Genomic DNA, 20,815 nt, shown 5'->3' on the forward strand with positions numbered 1-20,815 from the left:
AAATAAAATATAATAACATGAAGTAAAAACTTTCGTATTAAAGTTGTACATGGCAACCCAACAGGAAGAAAAGAGTCCCAAGAGCAGGCAAAGGAGTCAGAAACCTGCTCATTCTCATAGTCAGGAGTTCCATAAAAACACTAAGCTAATAGCTACAATATCTATTCAGAGGACCTATTGTAATCTTCCAGAAAGAAAAAAAGAAACTGTGTGAATTAGATGTAGACATTTTCCATTTTTGGCCAGACAGAACCAGGCATTTTTTCCCTTTGGACCTTTCTTTCATGTTATTTTTCTCATCAGGACTAAACAGCCCAGTCCTTTTCATATTGTCCCAAAGAAAGATTTTCAGACTGGCAAGTGCACACTTCCGACTTTTTAGACTTTAGCTCCCATCATTAAGATCAGAGCTTTTTATAAATAAATAGGAAGTCACAGACTGTAATCCCAAAATGAAAGTGAGAGAAAGAGACATTGAAGATTTCAAACAGAGAAAGACTCTATGTACTTCCATTACATAATTTTCATTTCAGATAATGATATTCAAAGGTCTGTCATTCAATGCACATTTGTAATAAATTAAAAATCCCAATACTCGCCGGGCGGTGGTGGCGCACGCCTTTAATCCCAGCACTTGGGAGGCCGAGGCAGGCAGATCTTTGTGAGTTCGAGGCCAGCCTGGTCTACAGAGCGAGATCCAGGAAAGGCGCAAAGCTGCACAGAGAAACCTTGTCTCGAAAAACAAACAAACAAACAAAAAAAATTCCCAATACTCAGCAATAAATCAGGCGTATGATAGTAGTATGGCAAAGGTGAGCAGACATGGAAGATGAGACCAACTTAAGTTACGTTCAGAATTGAAAGGCCATGGTAATTGCTGACATTAAGAAGAGCAAGAGGAGATGTCTATTAAACTCCAAGGATTTATTTCATAATATCAAGCATCAGCATTAAATGTGAGTGACGGTCAAGAGGATGGGCAAGGTGGCAGGACGACAAGTCCAGTTGTGTGTCACGGAGTCCTACTCTATCAGGAAACCTGCTATTCTGCCCATACCATGGCTCTGGAGACACTGTATTAGGTAATGTGGATTGAGAACTTGGCAGCGGATGTTCAAAGCTGAAGTTCTGGGAATAAATCAATTCAACAGGCTGGCTACTGCTGAGTCATATTAATCATAGCATCATGGTGGGCAAAGAGGCAATTTGTAAAGAAATCGTTCTTTCCACTTCTGAATCTTTACAGTGAGCTATAAATAACTTGAATGATGGTAGCAAGTAGAAAGCAGAAACAGTGAGCTGGATACTGGCGAAAGAAAATCAATTTAATCTCTGTGTTCAAGAGACTGTAGAATTATGGTTTAAAATACTTAAGGCAATTGCATGGGATGCAGAGCACTCGTTGGAGGTGTGAGACTGGTCTTCTCGGTACACTGCAGTTGGTTCAGTGAAAAATCCCACATGTAATCAGCAGCTCAGTTAGATAAGAAATGCTGGATTAATGATGGCATGAGATAAAGCACAGGAAGAAAGCATCCCAGACGACAGAGACCAATGAGTGCTCTGGTTCAAATCACAATGACTTTACAGAATTAAATTCTGTATGGTTAGATGCTACTCTAACATTCTGAATTTTCATGATTTTGAAGTATTTTCAGGACAGGACATTAAAGATGGCCTTTTCTTCTTTTTTTTTATTATTAAGAGATTTTCTATTCATTTTACATACCAGCCACTGATTCCCCTCTCCTCCCTAGTCCCACCACCCCCCCAGGCTTCCCTCCCAATCCACCCCCCATTCCCACCTCCTCCAAGGCAAGGTCTCCCATGGGGAGTCAGCAGAGCCTGGTACATTCAGTTGAGGCCAGTCCAAGCCCCTCCTCACTGCATCAAGGCTGTGCAAAGGCCCACCATAGGCACTAGGCTCCAAAAAGCTGGCTCATGCACCAGGGACAGGTCCTGATCCCACTGCCTGGGGGCCCCCTAAACAGTTTAAGAGAAACAACTGTCTTGCCTATCTAGAGGACCTAGTCCAGTACTATGGGGGCTCCTCAGCTATTGGTCCACGGTTCATGCGTTTCCACTAGTTTGGCTGGTCACCTCTGTACATTTTCCCATCATGAACTCGGCCTTTTCTTTCATGTAAGACTATTCAAAACAAGACAGGAAATATGAACAAAACCTATTGTGTGTGGACTGACAGATAGAGCTCTTACATTCTGTGTTTTCTGAATCTGGAGTACCTACAGGGAAGAATGGTAAAGGTGATCCTTACAGCTATGAAAGGTCATTCATAGCAAGAAAAGAAAATGGAACTAATATTTATTGTATTTTGATAATAAGCTGGGAATTGTTATGGTTTCTGTACACATTTCGTTTCATTAAAAGCTTTTTAGGAAACCCAGTGGGAAAGAGCTGAGCAGAATATCAAGGACTTGCCTGTTGCTATAGAGTTAGTGGTTGGAACTGGGATTTAAACACTGTCCTATTAGGATTCAACCTCACCTCCTATTCCCCACCTTGTTTTTCCTAGGAGCATGGCCACCTGTCCTTCTCTAAACGAAGATTGACAGGAAAGAGTACCTGGAGTGATTCTCCTGGGCCCCTGGGCTAAAACAAAGGGTTGTGTGACACAGGAGAAAACAAATTTCCAGATCAAGATTTCTCAAGGAAAGATTTAGAAACCTTTGTTCTTGTGAAGGTCTTTATAAACATGACACAATAGTAATCTTTGTAGGCTAGGTTATGATGGATCCTTGCCAAAGGCAAGAGAATTCGAGTGCACGACATTTCAAAGAACAAGTCAGCAACAGTATCCATCAATTTCCTAGTGCTCTGTCTCTTTCCAGTACATTATCACTGATATAATAATGGCAAAAACAGTGATTTTAAGAAACAATTATACCTCTCAAAAGTAATTCCTGTAAACATGCTTTTAAAAACATGATTTCCTTTTTACACTAAAATATTATAAAGATAAAAATGTATAATTCAGTAACTACTGCTCGGTTTGAGAATTCATTCATTTTCAGGTGGATTGACAAATTGTAACTAGTTATTCACTTTCAAAACAAGAGTCTTATCAAGCATGTCCTACATTTCACTAAAGATTATTCTTCCCATAAACAAAATTCACATAACTTATCTCTAAGCTCCTGTGTTTCAAATTATCAGTAAAAGTCACCTACTCTGAACTAATGAAGACTGTTCTAAATGAGAGAAAAATCCGGTTACCAGGCAACAGTGATGACATCAAGATTTTGTCTCTCTCTTACCAGATGGAGACTGTCATTCTCTCTAGCTGCACATTACTGAGGTGACAGGTCATCTGTACAACTGCTTTTCCCCAGCCACAAGGTATCATGCTATAATATCTAAAAGATCTTTTCTTTGAAGGAAAAGTGAGATGAAACTATTTTGGACATGAAACTGTGAAAGACAAAGTTGTATCAGCCATTAGAAATTCAATCATATTTTCCCAAGGCTTTTTGCATTCCAATATTTGAAAATACAACAGAGAATCTTTTTTAACAATACAGTCCATGGACAACGGCAATATTGTTCTAGTCCAATCCAGTCTTTCAGTTACACATTGTGCACTTGCCTGTTCATACACTGTTCTTGTATTTACCGGCATATACTCTGAAGAAATGTTCACCTTAGCATAAATTTGATATAATAGTAAGACTAGGGTAAAACCCAGACACAGAAAGTAGCAAAGTGTTAATTAGACTAATTTAGAAAGCAGTCCTCATTATCTACAGCTATATTCTATGAATACCAAAACATGTACTAGTTGTAATTGATATTTAGTATCCAGAGAATACATTTGTAAACAATGTCTTCAAGGTAAAGTTACCAAAAAGACACTTCACTCATTGCTGGGTCCGCTCAATAGAGCCTCTTATGTTTTAAGTCTGAGAAGGTATTGTGCAGAAAAAGTTAAAAGACTTCTCGGGGATTCAACCTACATACACACACAAGTATGTTTAACGGGGATTCAACCTACATACACACACAAGTATGTTTAAACTGCAAGAAAGCCATTCATGTAGCAAAGTGGTAGAGTGGAAGGAAATGGGGAATAAGAAGAGCTGTGACGCTTTAGAAGCTGAATTCCAGGAAGGAAGAAAATTACCTCTAATAGACTAAATTTAAAATGGTAGACTAGCAGGCTGATGCCCATTGTCAATAAGTAGGCCAACCTATACAGGTGCAGACACAGTATCTGACAATACAAGGGTGAAAAAGAAGAAGAATTTAGAAAAAAAAACCAAGTGGCTTATATGTTGATGCATTATGGATCAAATCCTTAAATATTAGCTAAGTAATTCAATGTATATATGAGAAATAAAACAGTGCAAGTGGGTTGGTAACATTTCCCACAGAGATCTTTCTTTAGCATATCTGTTAATAAACTGCAATGAATTATTCTCTTGTGTTGGTTTGCTTCTTATAAGTAAAGATGCATTGATTTATTAAAATGTAAAAAAAAAACAAACAAAAAAAAAACACCTGGTCTAATGAATCTTCTGTTCATTTTCTTAAGGCTAAGGGCATGATTTGGAAAGCCTAACCAACTGTAGTGTTTAGAATCCTTATTGTCATGATCTATTCTCAGGAAGTATACTCTACTTGTCTTAGTTACTTCCTCCTGCTGTGACAAACACCATGAGCACGGAAACATGAGAGAAAGAATTAGATTATGGTTGTGGTTTCTGAGGGTTCGAGACCATGATGGCAGAGTGAAGGCATGCTGCCAGAAACATTGGAGAGCTCACACTTCAAAACCATGAGTAGGAGGCACAGGAGGCACACTGGAATTTGTTCAAGTCTTCTGAAACCTCAAAGTCACAGCGATACCTCTCCTCCAACAAGGCCATACCTCCTAACCATTCCCAAACATTTCCACCAACTGGGGACCAGGTATTCAAACATATGAGCCTTTGATGGCATTTTTCACTCAAACCACCACAGTACTGAACTGGGCAAAAATACATTTATCATTTTAGTTACTTTTTATATCCTTTAAAAATATACTAGCAGTGTATTGGCATCATTTAGAGAAATGGTCTAAATTAATGTGCTGTCATGTCTGAAGATTGCTGGAGCATTTTAGCCTCTAGTTTAATAAAATCCAGAGTGATCAAATTCTTTCTCAAAGGAAGAATATTTAGGCTGTATAAAGACTGCAGTTACTTTAGAATTTCAACTGCAATTTAAACACTAGCGGTTCAATAAAATAGGGTGAGAAATACTCTAATTACTCAAGATATAAGAACTCAACAAAGATGGCTGGAGGCACATAGAGTGAAATCAATAATTTCAATTACCACCAGTGTCTATTAGGTGACTATCATTTTCTCACTGAAATTATTTCTTAGGAGTTTTCAAATGCTAGGAAGAATTTTATTCTTCCATTGACATGATGAAAACAAAATAAGCAAATAATAAAAATCATCTAGGAAAGCTCAGGAGGTGGTGATTAGCACATTTCAGTTATGCTGTAATTCCCTAGACATCAAAACAATTAAAGCATTTTCCTTATAAACACTGTATCTCCTGATGGGAACAGGACAAGTGCCATCCAAGCAACTAGAAAGACTCAAAATCTTTGATCGAAGCTGTTCACTAAAGTGACCTTTTCAAAGTTATTATAGAACTTGAATGTTACAAATTTGAGGTCATTGGTTCCTTTTTTAAAGATTTCCTTAGTTTAGTTTATACGTATGAATGTTTTGTATCAGATCCCCTGGAACCTGAGTTACAAGGTGTTGTGAGCCACCACATTGGTGCTAGGAATTGAACATGCATCCTTGCAAACTCAGCAAGTCCTCTCAACCACTGAGCCATCCCTCCAGCCCAGTGGCCATTGTTTTTAATGTGACAACAACAAAAAAAAAAGTTTAAAAAAAAAACTCAAAAATAAGAGACTGAAATGTTTTATTGTGATCATTTCTAAAGCAATATCATGTTTTATAACAAGTGGGAAATAAAGACAGAGGGAAGAGAAAGAGGAAAGTGAGCCTTACAAATGGACAGCATCTACTCTGGTTTGAAGAGTCAGTCTGAAATGTAAGGGAAATTTTTTTAGACCGTTTATTCTTAAGAACTTCCTTAACTCGTCTTGAGTTAGAAAAAGCATTTTTTGCAAAGAGCACCATTTACCACATGGACAGTCCTTTACTGTGAAAACTGTTTCCTATCTGGTTTCTGGGAAAGCTCCTTTTTGTAATAAAAACGACCTGTAACAATACAATATTTTATCTGGAGATTGTATAATTGAGGATAATGAACTTCAGATTGCTTCATTGTACACGAGATGCTATATTTTATCTATTCTTTTAAAATTGTGATTATACACCTGTCTCCATATTTCCATGTTGAAAATGAAAAATTCAACAATCCAGCTGTTTTCAGTCGTCTTACAGATAAGTTACAGTGAAGATAAAACATTTAAGTGAATGGCAATTCAGTTTTTATTGATACTAATGAGTGCAATCTTTCTAGACTTAGCAAAGTCTAGACTGATTTCTTCGTTATAGTATTAAATGTTCACATTATTATAATTAAAAGCAAGAGCTTAATGCTTCGGTGGTCGTGAGCAGCAAAACATCTCCACTGAAATACTCCTGTGAGAGAAGGAGGAACCATGTCTATTTTCAGATACTCCAGAGATTACCTTTCAATTTGAAATTGTAGATATTTAATCAAACATCAAATAATATTGCTATTAATGGGTCGAAAAGGGGAATATTCATAACTAGGGTTTGTTGGTGCTAATATAAATTAGACATAAAGAAATAATATAGCAGGGCCGAGAGATGACTCAGTTGTTAAGAGTGCTCTCTGCTCTTCTGGAGAACTAAGATTCTTTCCCAGCACCCAAGTTAGCTGGCTTACAATCACCTGTAACTCCAATTCCAAAGGATCAGAAGCCCTCTTCTGGCCACTGCAGGCATAAATATGTGCACAAGCGTGTGTGCATGTACGCTTGCACACATGTGCACACACACACACACACACACACACACACACTGCATACATTTCACAAACATACATAAATAACAGAAAGTCTTTTTTTAAAAAAAAGATGGTTATATAAATAGGTTGACTACAGCTGAAATCACAGAACCCAATGGATTGTATTCATTGATTTTTAAGTAACTTAATATATCCTTACTAATTTCAAATCACACACCACAATTTCCTAACCACTCATTTACACACATATATTAATGCAATCAAAGAGCAAATTCATGATTCTTTTACACACTTATTTATATGGAAGGCTCATTAAGGCTTATAAGTATATAAAATACCAATTTCTAAGCACATCGTAAGAGAAGCCTTCTAGAACACTTGAGATTTACAACCAAGAAAGTCACTTTTTGGTCAAAGCTTACCCTTCTTAGAAATATTATCTGGTGTTTCCTAGCATGTTTCTCAGGAAGAGAAGCAAACCTCTATTTGATCAGTGAAACATAAAGATATTTATCAATGTGCTAAAAATATCAAGGCCTTTTCTAACTCAGTGAATTAATAATCACCCATTCATTTGTCTTTTTCTCCTGTGGATTTAATATTTCTTTAATACCACCTGTAGCATGAATCTTAAATGGTCTTATTAATAAAAACAAACCCAGAGCCAGGTATTGGGGTGAACACTGAAACATCAGAGAAACAGAACAAGCCACATCCAACTTCACCTTGCCAATTCCTGAGCTGATCTTGTTTCCTCAGACTGAAAGCCTCTGAGTCCTCATCTGAATGAATCTCAGCTGAACTGCTGCTAAAAGCTAAAAGCTTAAAAATCCTCTAGTTCCTGGTCCTCATGCCTTATGTATCTTTCTGCTTCCTGCCATCACTTTCTGAGATTAAAGGCGTGTGTCACTATGCCTGACTGTTTCCAGTGTGGCTTTGAACTCACAGAGATCCAGATGGATCTCTGCCTTGGGAATGCTAGGATTAAAGGTGTGGTGTGCCACCATTTTCTGGCCTCTATGTCTATGTAGTGGCTTTTCTGTTCTCTGACCCCAGAAAAGTTTATTAGGGTCCACAATATATTGGGAGACACAATATCACCACAACTACCTTAAAAAAGAGAATTGTAGGTGCTGCAGAGAGGTCTCTTGCTTCTATTTTATAGTATCAGGTTTAGGTCCCCAGTACCCATACAGTGTAGCTCATAACTCCTTGTAACTGTTTAGTACCTGCACACATGTGTCCACACCCTCCAAATACATAAATACATGGCTAAAAATAAAATAAATATTTTTAAAAAGAATGAGAGATGGCAAATGATAAAATTCAGTGTTGCTTTACACTTTAATGCAACATACAGTTTTGAAAGCAAAAGAGTAATTTTCTATGCTAATAAAGATCTTATTTATGGCTGCAGGGAACCATGGAGTTGGCTTGGTCTAGCCTACTTGAGAGATATGCATCATAGGTTTTTCAGGTTAGAGTCCATGGCTCCATCCTGGGGCACTATTTGTCTTTCAGTTCCTGGGAAACTGAGGCACTCCCTCAGGCAGTGAAGCATTCAGGCCACTTTGTGTTTCTCTGTATGTTTCCTTAGACGTCAAGGAAGCATGTAAGCTTAATGGGACTGTTGGTCTTAGACATTAATCTTGTGTACCCTATATAGCTTGCACACCCATCATCGTATCCTAGCAACTACTACCATATTGATCCTGAAAACCACCACTATATTCTGTTTCTTATAAAGGGTATAAAAGTCTGATTGCTCTCAATAAAACTGTCACAGCCTCAGGCTTGCTGTGGAGAGTCCAAACCAAGCCTCGTTTAATTTCTCGACAGCCACATCAGTGACCTTGGCTTGGTGAAGAAGGCACTGGCACTTACATGTATCCATCTAACTGTCAGTTGATACCTGTATCATCTAGCAGTCAACTCTATTCTGGAAAAAAAAATTTCTTCATTCTTGCTTCCAATTCTTGCCTTACAAAAAATGAAGAATTTTCCAACTTCAAGTGATCTTCCTCCTTAAAAGCCTGCATTCTTAAACACAACTGTGCCTGTATCTTGCACAAAAAAACCCACCATATTGTAAAATAAAGTGATATTACATAGATATGTATGGTTAGCACTTTCAGAAATATGTATGTTTTATAGGCTTTGGTGAGTTTTTTTTTTTCATATTTCTGAAAGCGTTAACTACACTTTTTCCAGACAAGGAAAACTTACTTAAAAGTTCACACTATCTTCAGTGATGTCCAGGAAAACAACTTTCAAAGGATAATGGGGAAAACTTCAATACTACAAACACTCTTTCTTGTAGATGTCATCATTTTTTTTGTTTTTTTAGTGTTAAAATACGCTATATATTAAAATATATTTATAGTATTATTGTCTTTCCAAGTGAAGTCCTGTCTTTTGAGTTCTTAAGTACTTAAAACTCTGCACACAGGTAGCCAATTTTCCTTTAGTAAATAAACTTACAGGAAACAGAAATCCCATTGTTTGCAGCTATATAGGGGGCAGGTCCTCTGCTCTGACCAGTTATTTTAAATTACATATTACAACAATTGTATAGAAAACATGTTTTTCCAAAGGCAACATCCAAGAAAACAACAAAATAGAATAATGGATAAAATCAAAACTATCTAAACTACCAAATATTAAACTTTAGCTTTAGTTTTCTACTTGCTCTTCTATGAGGGGTGCCAACATTTAACCATAATGCCATCTATATACATAGCAATCCTGGGAATATGTACCCAAGGGCAAGTGAGGGTGACAGTGAATAGAAATGTCATATCTAAGTTTAAATTATTGTTAAGAGTCCTACTAATTTTCATCACAAAACTTTGATAATTTGATGCAAATTTGATATTCTATCCCAGATACTAAGACAATTGAAGTTTGGGGGGTATTGACTTTACATTATTAAATCTGTGGTTTGGTCTAATTTGCTGGACTGAGTAGAACTAACATGTGGAAGCCACTAGCCTACCCCATGGCTCACAACTATTTTTAGAGGGTTGGATAAAAATATATGAAAACTATGAAGATGAAATCTGATTCCAGATCACTGACTCACTCTCATATATATTCAAGCCATTCATATTAAAAAAAAAGGAAAGGAAAGGAAAGAGTAAGGTTTTTATTTTTCTTGTTCTCCTTTTCCAAAGCTTATATTTTATCTACCCAATATAAAATTCTGCTCCCAAGGACCACTTATTATAAGGAAAATATATAATGACCAAACTTGTAAATGAATGATACCCATATATTAGTATTATCTGGGAGAAAAATTAGTGTGTCTATTGTGCAAGCAATAGATAGAAGGCAGACTTTTATGAGACAAGGATCACGGAGTCTCCTATGACAGGCACCACGGCACTTTAACAAGTACCATGGGAGCATTGTGCGGAGTGAATTCAAGAGCACAGAGAACGCAGATGAGAGGTAAGGGCATGTCAAAGCAGGGCAGATGCTGCCTCTGCTCTCACAACTCCAAAGCCATGGGAATGTGGATGAGTTGAGGAAGGACAATCTGAAGTTTAGCAATTCACCGCACACAAGAAACAAAGCCGAGAAAGTCCAAATGTCCTTAGTGGTGCTTATCGATGGCTAAGAGAATGGCGTGTCTATGTGACTAATGAAGACATTATAAACAACATGACATGAAAGCATTTATTTCTACTAAAACCAGAACTGTGGATCCTGATTAGCATGACTAAGAATTTCCCCCAGTCCACTCAGGGCTCTGGAGGATTTCAGCAGTTTTTAGGAAAGGTTTAGGGAAAAGTTACCTGTTTGCCACCAATGATCTAGAACAGGGACTCTGAAGACCTTTTTGGACCATTCTAGGGTTTCCACATCACATCTTTCCCCAGCCACAAACAGTGTCTTGAACCTGAATATGAGAGAGACAGTAAGTTCCAAGTATTCTCTGAAAGTTAAACTAAATAATTTCATTTATGTTAAAAAAAATCTGTTGGTATCTAATCGGTAAAAAAATGGCCTTTTAGAAGAATACTATGTAGTAGGACCATAAAGTAAATGAGTTGGGTTTACTCAAATGTAACCACACTCAGTTCACAGCACTTAGGTATTTCAAAAGCAGCACTCAGAACTACAGATAGACGCTCAGCTGAGAAGGACAATTGAGGTGACTTTATAATGTACCTGTAACATTCCTCTAATGATCAGACATAAAAAGCCTTTCTGCCTTGATATTACCCTTGCTAATTTTAACTCCTGATTTCCTTTCTTTATTCTTATAGTGTACCCAGAACATATGTTCACAAACACCCACAAAGACGGCAAATTTGATCACATACATGATTCTTTCTCATGAGTTCCTTTAGGAGAAATTACTATGATCTCATGAACGTATTTTCTCTAGTCTGAGAGAGACACACAGAAAAAGAAATGGCTAATAAAGAAGTATTACTGTAGCCTTTAGGTTCAAACACTCTTATCGCAAGGATTCTGGGTTACTGGAGGATGAAGGAGAATTAACATCACTGACAGCAAACAGTGCCCTAGAGTGGAAAGAACAAAAGAGAAAAATGAACCTAGTCTGACCCTGTTAGGGATTCATTGAAAGAAAGGCTGTTTTCCTTTCATGGTCATTGCTCTCCTGGCCTGTCTGTCAAGAGAAAGAATGTGTGGATGAGCAGTCAATTCATTATCGTGCAAGGAAAAAATATTCAACAAACAAAAACCCTGCCTGCCCATCTTGAACAATGCAGTCTGCTACTGACAGTGTCTTGCTGCTCTCTGATTTGATCAAATGGTTCCTAGAGTATTAAATAATCCTGCCTCTGTGGTTCAGGAACCTTCTGTTCCTATTTACTATAAACATACATCTCCTACAATACATTCATTCCTTCTTGTGAACATTCATCTTTATGACCCTGATGCTCAAGATTTGTTGGATTTTTAGACTCACAAAAACAAAAAAGGTGAGGAATGGAGGTTGAGGTAAGCGGAAAATTATGTCAGTTTGACTGAGTCTTTTTTTTTTTCTTTTGGTTTTTCAAGACAGGGTTTCTGTGTGGTTTTGGTGCCTGTCCTGTAGACCAGGCTAGCCTGGAATTCACAGAGATCCTCCTGGCTCTGCCTCCCAAATGCTGGGATTAAAGGTGTGTGCCACCACTGCCCAGCTTGACTGAATCTTAAAGCAAAGAATGCTGGGTTTTGAGAGCACAATCATTGATAAAGGTACAGTGATACAAGGATAAAAATCTAGAATGGTTATTTTAGGAATGTTTTTGTGCATTCTATAATATAAAGGTTTTATTCCAGCTCCATGACTTTCACATACTTAATGAGTAACCCCTGGTTCCACAAAGGGACAGCATAGCTGGGTATGAGACAGGAAAAAGGAACAGAAGTTCTGGATCAAAACGACTATAGTAAGAACTGAACATCCCAATGTAGACGAAGCAGAAGAAAATGATCTTAAAAATGATTTTATGAAGATGACAGAGGACTTTAAGGAGGAAATGAAAAATTCCTTTAAAGAAACCAAGGAAAAGACAAACAAAAAAAATGGAAAAAATCAATAAATTCCTTAAAGAAAACCAAGAAAAAGCTATGAAACAGAAGAAGGAAAAAGTTCAAGACTTGAAAACTGAAACAGAGGCAATAGAGAAGACACAAACTGAGGGAATGCTGGAAATGGAAAATCTGAGTAGATGAACAGGAACTATGATATAAACATAACCAACAGAATGCAAGAGATAGAAGAGAGAATCTCTGTTATTGAAGATACAATAGAGGAAATAGATTCCTTGGTCAAAGAAAACATTAAAACCAACAAAGCCATAACACAAAATAACCAGGAAATCTTGGACATCCTGAAAAAAACTAAATCTAGTAATTATACTAAAAGTAATAGGGAAAGAAGAAGAAGAATACAAGCTCAAAGATACAGAGAATGAGACAGAGCCTGCCAGCACCCAACTGGACTAAGAGGTGAGTCTTTATCCTTATACCCGAACACCCCATCCCCTAGGCTTTGGGCCCAGGGGCACAAACCTGAACCCCTACACCATGACCCATTGCAGTCCCAGTTTCAGGCCAGTTGGCAGGCAGACCTCCTGCACACAGGTCAGACTACCACCATCCCCCATCAGACCCTGCAACCCAAGCCCCACCTCTCCCAAATCCCACCCACCCTCGGAGACTGCAACTTTTCCCTGAGACAGAGCCTGCCAGCATCCAATTTGGACTAAGAGTCCCAGTTTTTGCCCAGTTGACAGGCTGACCTCCTACAGACATGTCAGACTACCACCAACTACCACACGCTAAGACTGCAACTACTCCCTGAGACAGAGCCCACTAGTGCCAATTGGACTAAGACCTGCTCCCTGAGACAAAGAGTCCATCAGCATCGACTAGACCAATAGCTCCCACTGGATCAAGAGTGTTAATCAGATCAAGAGAGACTCCCTCAGACACAAACATCCCTTGAACCAAGTTGAGAAAGAGATGGGTAGACGCCAGTGCAAAAATATAGTCAACAACATAAAAACCAATAGGGCTCCATCAGAACCTACATCAGCAAGACCTGAACATCCCAACACAGAAGAAACAGAAGATATTGACCATAAAAATGACTTTAGGAAGATATTAGAGATCTTAAAAGAGGAAATAAAAAATTCCCTTAATGAAATCGAGGAAAAGTCAAACAAAAAATGGGAAGAAATCAGTAAATCCCTTGAAAGCCAAGAAAAAGCAATTAAAAAAGTAAGAGAAACAATTCAGGATTTGAAAACTGAAATGAAGACAATAAAGAAGACACAAACTGAGGTAATGCTGGAAGTGGAAAATCTGAGTAAACAAACAGGAACTACAGATGAAAGTATAACCAACAGAATGCAAGAGATGGAAGAGTGCATCTCTGGCATTGAAGATACTGTGGAGGAAATAGATTCATCAAAGAAAACACTAAAGCCAACAAAGTCATGACACAAAATGTCCAGAAATTTGGGACACCATGAAAAGACCAAACCTAAGAATAATAGGAATAGAAGAAGGAGAAGAATACCAACTCAAAAGCACAGAAAATATATTCAACAAAGTCATAGAAGAAAACTTTCCCAATCTAAAGAAGGAAATGCTTATAAAGATACAAGAAGGTTACAGAACACCAAATAGACTGAATCCAAAAAAAGTCCCCTCGCCACATAATAATCAAACCACTAAACATACAGAATAAAGAAAAAAATATTAAGAGCTTCAAAAGAAAAAAGGACAAGTAACACATAAAAGCAGACCCATCAGCATAACACCGACTTCTCAATGGAGACTCTGAAAGCCAGAAGGTCCTGGACAGACATTATACAGACACTAAGTGACCACAGATGCCAGCCCAGACTATTACACCCAGCAAAACTATCAATCACCATAGACAGAGTAAACAAGATATTCCATGATAAAATCAGATTTAAACAATCCCTGTCCACAAATCCAGCCCTACAGAAAGTACTAGAAGGAAAAATCCAACTTAAGGAAGGTAGATGCACCCATAAAAACACAGGTAATACATAATCCCACACCAACAAATCCCAAAGAAGGGAAACTACCACCAAAAAACAACAGGAATTAACAATCACTGGTCATTAATATCTCTTAATATCAATGAACTCAATTCGCCTATAAAAAAAGACACAAGCTAACAGAATATATACAAAAACAGGATCCATCCTTTTGCTGCATACAAAAAACACACCTAAACTTTAAAGACAGACACTATCTCAGAGTAAAGGGCTGGAAAAAGTCTTTCCAATCAAATGGACTTAAGAAGCAAGCTGGTGTAGCTATCCTAATAGCTAACAAAATAGACTTCAAATTAAAATTAATCAAAAGAGATTGAGAAGGACATTGCATATTCATCACAGGAAAAATCAATCAAGATGAAGTCTCAATTCTGAATATTTATGTTCCAAATAAAAGGGCACCCACCTATGTAAAAGAAACATTACTAAAACTTAAATTGCACATCAAACCCCACACACCAATAGTGGGAGACTTCAACACTCCACCCTCATTAATAGACAGGTCTGCCAGACAGAAACTTAACACAGAAATAATGGAACTAACTTATGACTCAAATGGACTTAATAGACATCTACAGAACATTCCACCCTGAAGCAAAAGAATATACCTTCTTCTCAGCACTCCATGGAACCTGCTCTAAAATTGACCACATACATGGTCACAAAGCAAATTTCAACAAATACAAAAAAAATTGGATTAACTTCCGGTATTTTACCAGACCAGCATGGCTTAAAGTTAGAATTCAACAATGACACAAATTGCAGAAAGCCTACAAACTCATGGAAAATGAATAATGCTCAAATGAATCACCATTGGGTCAAGGAAGAAATAAGAAAGAAATTAAAGACCTCCTAGAATTCAAAGAAAACAAATGTACAACATACCCAAACTTATGGGACATACATCTCCTTCAATACATTCATTCCTTCTCATGAACATCTGTCTGACCCAGATGCCCATTTGTTGGATTTCCAGACTCACAAAAACAAAAAGGTGAGGAATGGGGGTTGAGGTGAGCAAAAATTATGTCAGTTTGACCGAGTCTTAAAGCCAACAATGCTGGATTTTGAGAGCACAATCATTGAAAAAGGTATGGTGATATGAGGATAAAAATCTGAAATGGTTATTTTAGGAATGTTTTTGTGTGTAATATAACATAAAGGGTTTATACCAGCTACATGTTTTTCAGAGACCTAACAAGTAAACCCGGGTTCCATGAAGGGACAGCACAACTGGATATGAGACAGGAAAAAGGAACAGAAGTTCTGGGTCAAAACTATCTAAAGAATTAAGACAGGGCAAGAGAATAGTGAGATTACAGAATGGGAGAAACAAAAACAAGCGCAAGAAGACATATTAGGAAAGGAGCATGGAAGTTAGAGAAAAAATTAAAATGTGGGTGGAAATGAAGACAGAGTAAGGCCAGCATGGTAGGACTGTGAGACAGGACAAACATAGAAATATAGTTGCATATCTGTAATAAAGAATGACAGAGTTTAGGGGGCTGAAGAAACCTTAGTATGAAAAGACACTGGAGGAAGTATGGTAGTGTTGATAGAAGATTTAATATCAAAATACTGAAAATTATTCAAGGAGAGTAACTATAAGAAAGTAAAAATGACTTGCTGAAGTCCCTGAAGGAAAGGAGGAAAGGGGGAAATCAGTGATTCAAGCAAATGAAATATTAAAAATTGGGTTATTAAACAGATTGTTCAAGTTATACTATCCTCCTTAACATTTAGAGCTGATCTTGGCGTCAAAGCTGTAGCTTGGCCTTCATAGGAAGGAAAACAGTAAAAGTTCAAGAAGCAATCTACCTCAAGACCCAGTTGATACCACTCTTTGGCATATACCCAAGGCATGCTCAATAATAGCACAAGGACACTTGCTCAACTATGTCTTAGCAGCCACAGTATTCGTATTATTCGTAGTAGCTGGAAACTGGAAACAACCTAGATGCCCCTCAACAGGAGAGTGGATAAAGAAAATGTGGTACATATACACAATGGAGTATTATTCAGCTGTAAGAAAAAAACAATGACATCATGAAATTTGTAGGTAAATAGATAGAACCAGAAAATATCATCCTGAGTGAGGTAACCCGGTCTCAGAAAGACAAACATGGTATGTACTCACTCATAAGTGGATGCTAGATGTAAAGCAAAGGATGATCACACTACAACCCACAGCTCCAGAGAAGCTAGGAAACAAGGAAGACCATAAGAGGGATGTATGGATCACCTTGGGAAGGGGAAACAGAGAAGATCTCCATGAGTAAACTGGGGATGAGGGAGGGCTATAGAGGGAAGTGGATAGGGGATGAGAACATGAGGGAACAGGATGGTCTACCTGGGGAGGGACAAAGTAGGATAGCATTGAAAGAATTATCTTGAAGGAAAGAGACCTTCTGGGTTAAGGGAGAAACCTGGTGCTAAGGAAATTCCCAGGAATCCACAAGGATGACCCCAGATTAGACTACTAGCAGTAGTGGAGAGGGTGCCTGGTAATCAGATTGGTGAATACCCTAACTGTCATCATAGAGCCTTTATCCAGAAACTGATGAAAGCAGATGCAGAGCTCTGAGAGCCCAGTCAAGGGAAGGGAGAGGGATTATATAAGCAAGGGGAGTCAAGATCATGATGGGGAAATCTACAGAGACAACTGAACCAAGCTCATAGGAACTCACAAACTTTAGACCAACATCTGTAGAGCCTGGATGGGACCAGACTAGACCCTCTGCATCCAGGAGAAAGTTATGTAGCTGGGTCTGTTTGAGAGGCCCCTGGCAGTGTGATCAATATCTATCCCTGGTGCATGAGCTGGCTTTCTGGAGCCTGTTACTTATGGTCAGACACCTTGTTCATCTTTGATGCAGGGGGGGAGGGTCTTGGTCCTGCCTCAACTGAATGTACACAGGCTTAGCTGTTCTCCCATGGGAGGACTTACCCTGTTGGAAGAGGGGATGAGCAGAGAGGGAGGAAGGTGGGGGGGGGAGTGGGAAGAGGGATGAGAGGGGGAGCTGTGGTTGGTATATAAAATGAATTTAAAAAAAATAGGGAAAATGCTACAAAACAGAAATGGATACTAAGAAATTATGGTGAAGAATTTTTTTTAATTAGTAGGGGCAAAAGAAAACAGTGAATGTTTCTTTTAAGATCTGTCAACTACAAAATAATTGAAAAGTATTCATCATTTGTGCCAACAGATACTAAATATACAAATAGATTTCACATCAGTGAAATCTCATCAACTTCCACTTTACCTGTCAGGTCACCATTATTTTATTAGTGTACTCTTACACTAATATCTGCCTTCCCTTCACTCTGCTTAACCCTGGAATTCACATTTGGAATGCAAAGATACCATGTTGATATCACTCATGTTTTTGCAAATTCTATTAATGACCAACTAGTATTCTACTTAACCATTTCTCTAAATCCAAACAGAAAATCATCTTACTTTTAAAAATTATCTTTTTGATCCACCAGTAAAGGGCCATGAACAGTTGAGTCATTAGAAATGAAAATGGAACGTGGGGGTGGAGGGTTAGAAAGACTGAACAGTTACTGACTTTATGATTTTCTCCACTCAACTTTACCCACTAGGAAACGGTTATTAAAAAGCTCAGAAACTGTAGGACAACCGTGTGGTACACAGGCTCAGAATTTCAAATGTTTCCAAACCCCACACTGTCTTGGTAAAAGGGAAATATACTGCCAAGCCTCCAGTGGAAAGAGGTGCTGTAAGACATCTGGGTGTCCAGCTGGAGCACCTGATGAGGTATTCCCTAATAAGAAAGGTAAGCTGCAAAGAAAATCTTCCTCTGCAAGGCTCTAGTCTGGCTTCCAACCACTCAGTGTTTGACTGGATAGAAGTGTCTCTCCTCTACTTAGGATAGCTGCGTGCAAAATAAGGATTCTTTTGTGTGGTAGCCCAATTCAGATTCTGAACACTAGTTGGATTACTTTTTCTTACAACAGAGAAAGGATCCTAGAATCAATCATACATGAGGGAAAGAAGACAAAGGAGAGCACACGAAAATTTAACCACTTTGATTATCAGATGCAAATATTATTTTGAAATAACTATGATGAATAATACCTTCCTAAAATGCATACATAACATTAGCAGACAGCTGGCAATTACAATAGAGGTTAAAATTCCTGAGACTGAAAGAATAGAAAATGTTAAAACTCCGCGAAAGCTTAGATAGAACTGCAAAGACGATTTGATAACCCGAATCATCCAACTCTCATAAGAAAGAAAAAAGCAGGCAAAAAGCAATAAAATACAGTATGTGAGATAACAGATAATTTGAAAATTCAAACACATGTCATTAGAGTGCCAGTGGTGAGAAGGAAGCATAAAGTAAGGGCAGTGTCTAAAGGAAAATCACAGAAAAATTGTGCACAGTTAGCTACCGTAACAGATTAAAGAAGCCATAGATTGACAAAGTAATTTGAGCCACACACATTCTGAATTCATAATCTAAAACCTTTTCACATTGTAAGCCACAAGCCTAAATTTGCCAGTATTCCAAAACCTACGTTTAAACAAAACTGTCATTTCATAAACTCTGTAGATGGGAGAGACAAGATTACTTCCAAATTCCTCTGTAAAGCCAGCATATCTATGAAACCCAAACCAATGATATTGTAAGACAAGAAATCTAAAGGCCAAAGTTAATAATTAACTTAAAAGTAAAAATTTCCCAATACTAGAGACATAATAGAAAATAGGGAACAAAGAAGGTTTATTTAAGGAAGGAAAATTTCTCAATAATGGTAAACACATGGCATCATGTATTTGTTCAAATGCATAGAATGTTTACCAAAAATAAAGCCTAAATATAAACTTATGATGGTAACTATGAATCAGTGGTGATTTTGTCAGTGTAGACCAGTGAGGTATGAGACATTGATAGTAAAGGATGTATACAATGCATGTAAATACAATGTATAGGAATGCAGTACCTTGCAATAATGGCCTCATAATGTAAACTGGTATTAAAAGGTCTAACGGTAGCTATGCATGGTGATGCACTTCTTCAATTCCAGCACAAGGAAATCTGATTGCTGTGAATTTGAGGTCAGTCTGGTCTATATAACCAGTTACAGGTGAGCTGGGATGGACAATGAGACCTTCTCTAAACAAGATGAGGAGGAGGAGGAGAAGGAGGAGGAATATACGAGTACCCTTCAAAGTCTTAGTGTTTTGTTATTAGTATTCTTTGTATAGAGTTATCCATTCCAATAACAAAGTTATTCTCTATACTGACGTTTAAGATTTCATCAGATTTTTTTCTTTGACTTTTGATGATCATCATTTTTTTCTATGCTAATAAAAATGATATTGATTTTCAAGTGTCAAGAAAACTGAATTCAGCCAAATTTAGAAAGTATAGCATGTTGACAAAATTGCATTTTTTCAAGATTATAAGGTAGTTTGGCACATGATTCTATGGTTAAAAAAATCAAAAAATTTAATGGAAATATTAAAATTAATGAGCAACTAGATAAAGGCCATCAGAACATATGTAATTTAGAAAAACACTTTTAGTTCAAAATAAAACAAAGTAAAAATATAAATAAATTACCACCGACAAACATAGGAAATAAGTTTCTTAGATATAGGTGAGAAAAGATGTGAAAAATGAATAGTTACACTAGAGTCAAGAATTGGAAATGTGTTACATGAAGATTTTCACTATATCCATCTATAAATTTGAATCCAAGCAAAATCTCAGTAGAAAATTTTTTTCATCTCTCTTTCTCTGTGTATCTCTCTCTTTGTGTCTCTGTCACTGTCGCTGTCTCTCTCTGTCTTTCTCCTTTCTCTCTCTAATTATACTAAAATCTGAATACAAATAAAATAGGCCAAGAATAGTCACATCAAATTGAATTTTTGAAAGGCAGAGTTGTAGCATAACCATTCCATTATAAATCTGCAGCTATAGACGCAATAATGTGAGTGTAGCAAAACCCTGATAAGTAAGTCATTAGACCAAAATAGTCAAAAGCCAAGCTATGAATGCGTGGGCACTAACTAGTACACCAGAACTTATAACGCAGAGTTGGAAGCAAAGGATAATCACTGAAACGAGGTTTAACTGAACACTAGGAAAAGTATGGCTTCCTCTTTATGTCATCTACAAAAGTCAACTCAGGACAGATTATAATGCTAAGTTAGAAAAATTATATAAAAAGTTTCTAAAGAATTAATGTTGAGAAAAAATGCCTCCTGACATTAGATTGTGTAAAGTATATAAAATGGT

At 37.4% G+C, this 20,815-nt stretch overlaps 1 protein-coding gene across 1 annotated transcript in view; it reads right to left on the bottom strand.

The window, feature by feature from the left end:
- The window catches only part of Acss3 (acyl-CoA synthetase short chain family member 3), a 171,364-nt gene that overhangs the window by 39,074 nt on the left and 111,475 nt on the right, over positions 1-20,815 (bottom strand). The window contains exon 9 of the mRNA XM_052753276.1: positions 10,782-10,885. Coding sequence (XP_052609236.1) covers positions 10,782-10,885 — 104 coding nt within the window. The remainder of the gene's footprint in view (positions 1-10,781; positions 10,886-20,815) is intronic.

Source organism: Peromyscus californicus, unplaced genomic scaffold (assembly GCF_007827085.1).
Source record: "Peromyscus californicus insignis strain IS unplaced genomic scaffold, ASM782708v3 Scaffold_24__1_contigs__length_46423439, whole genome shotgun sequence".
Lineage (NCBI taxonomy): Eukaryota > Metazoa > Chordata > Mammalia > Rodentia > Cricetidae > Peromyscus > Peromyscus californicus.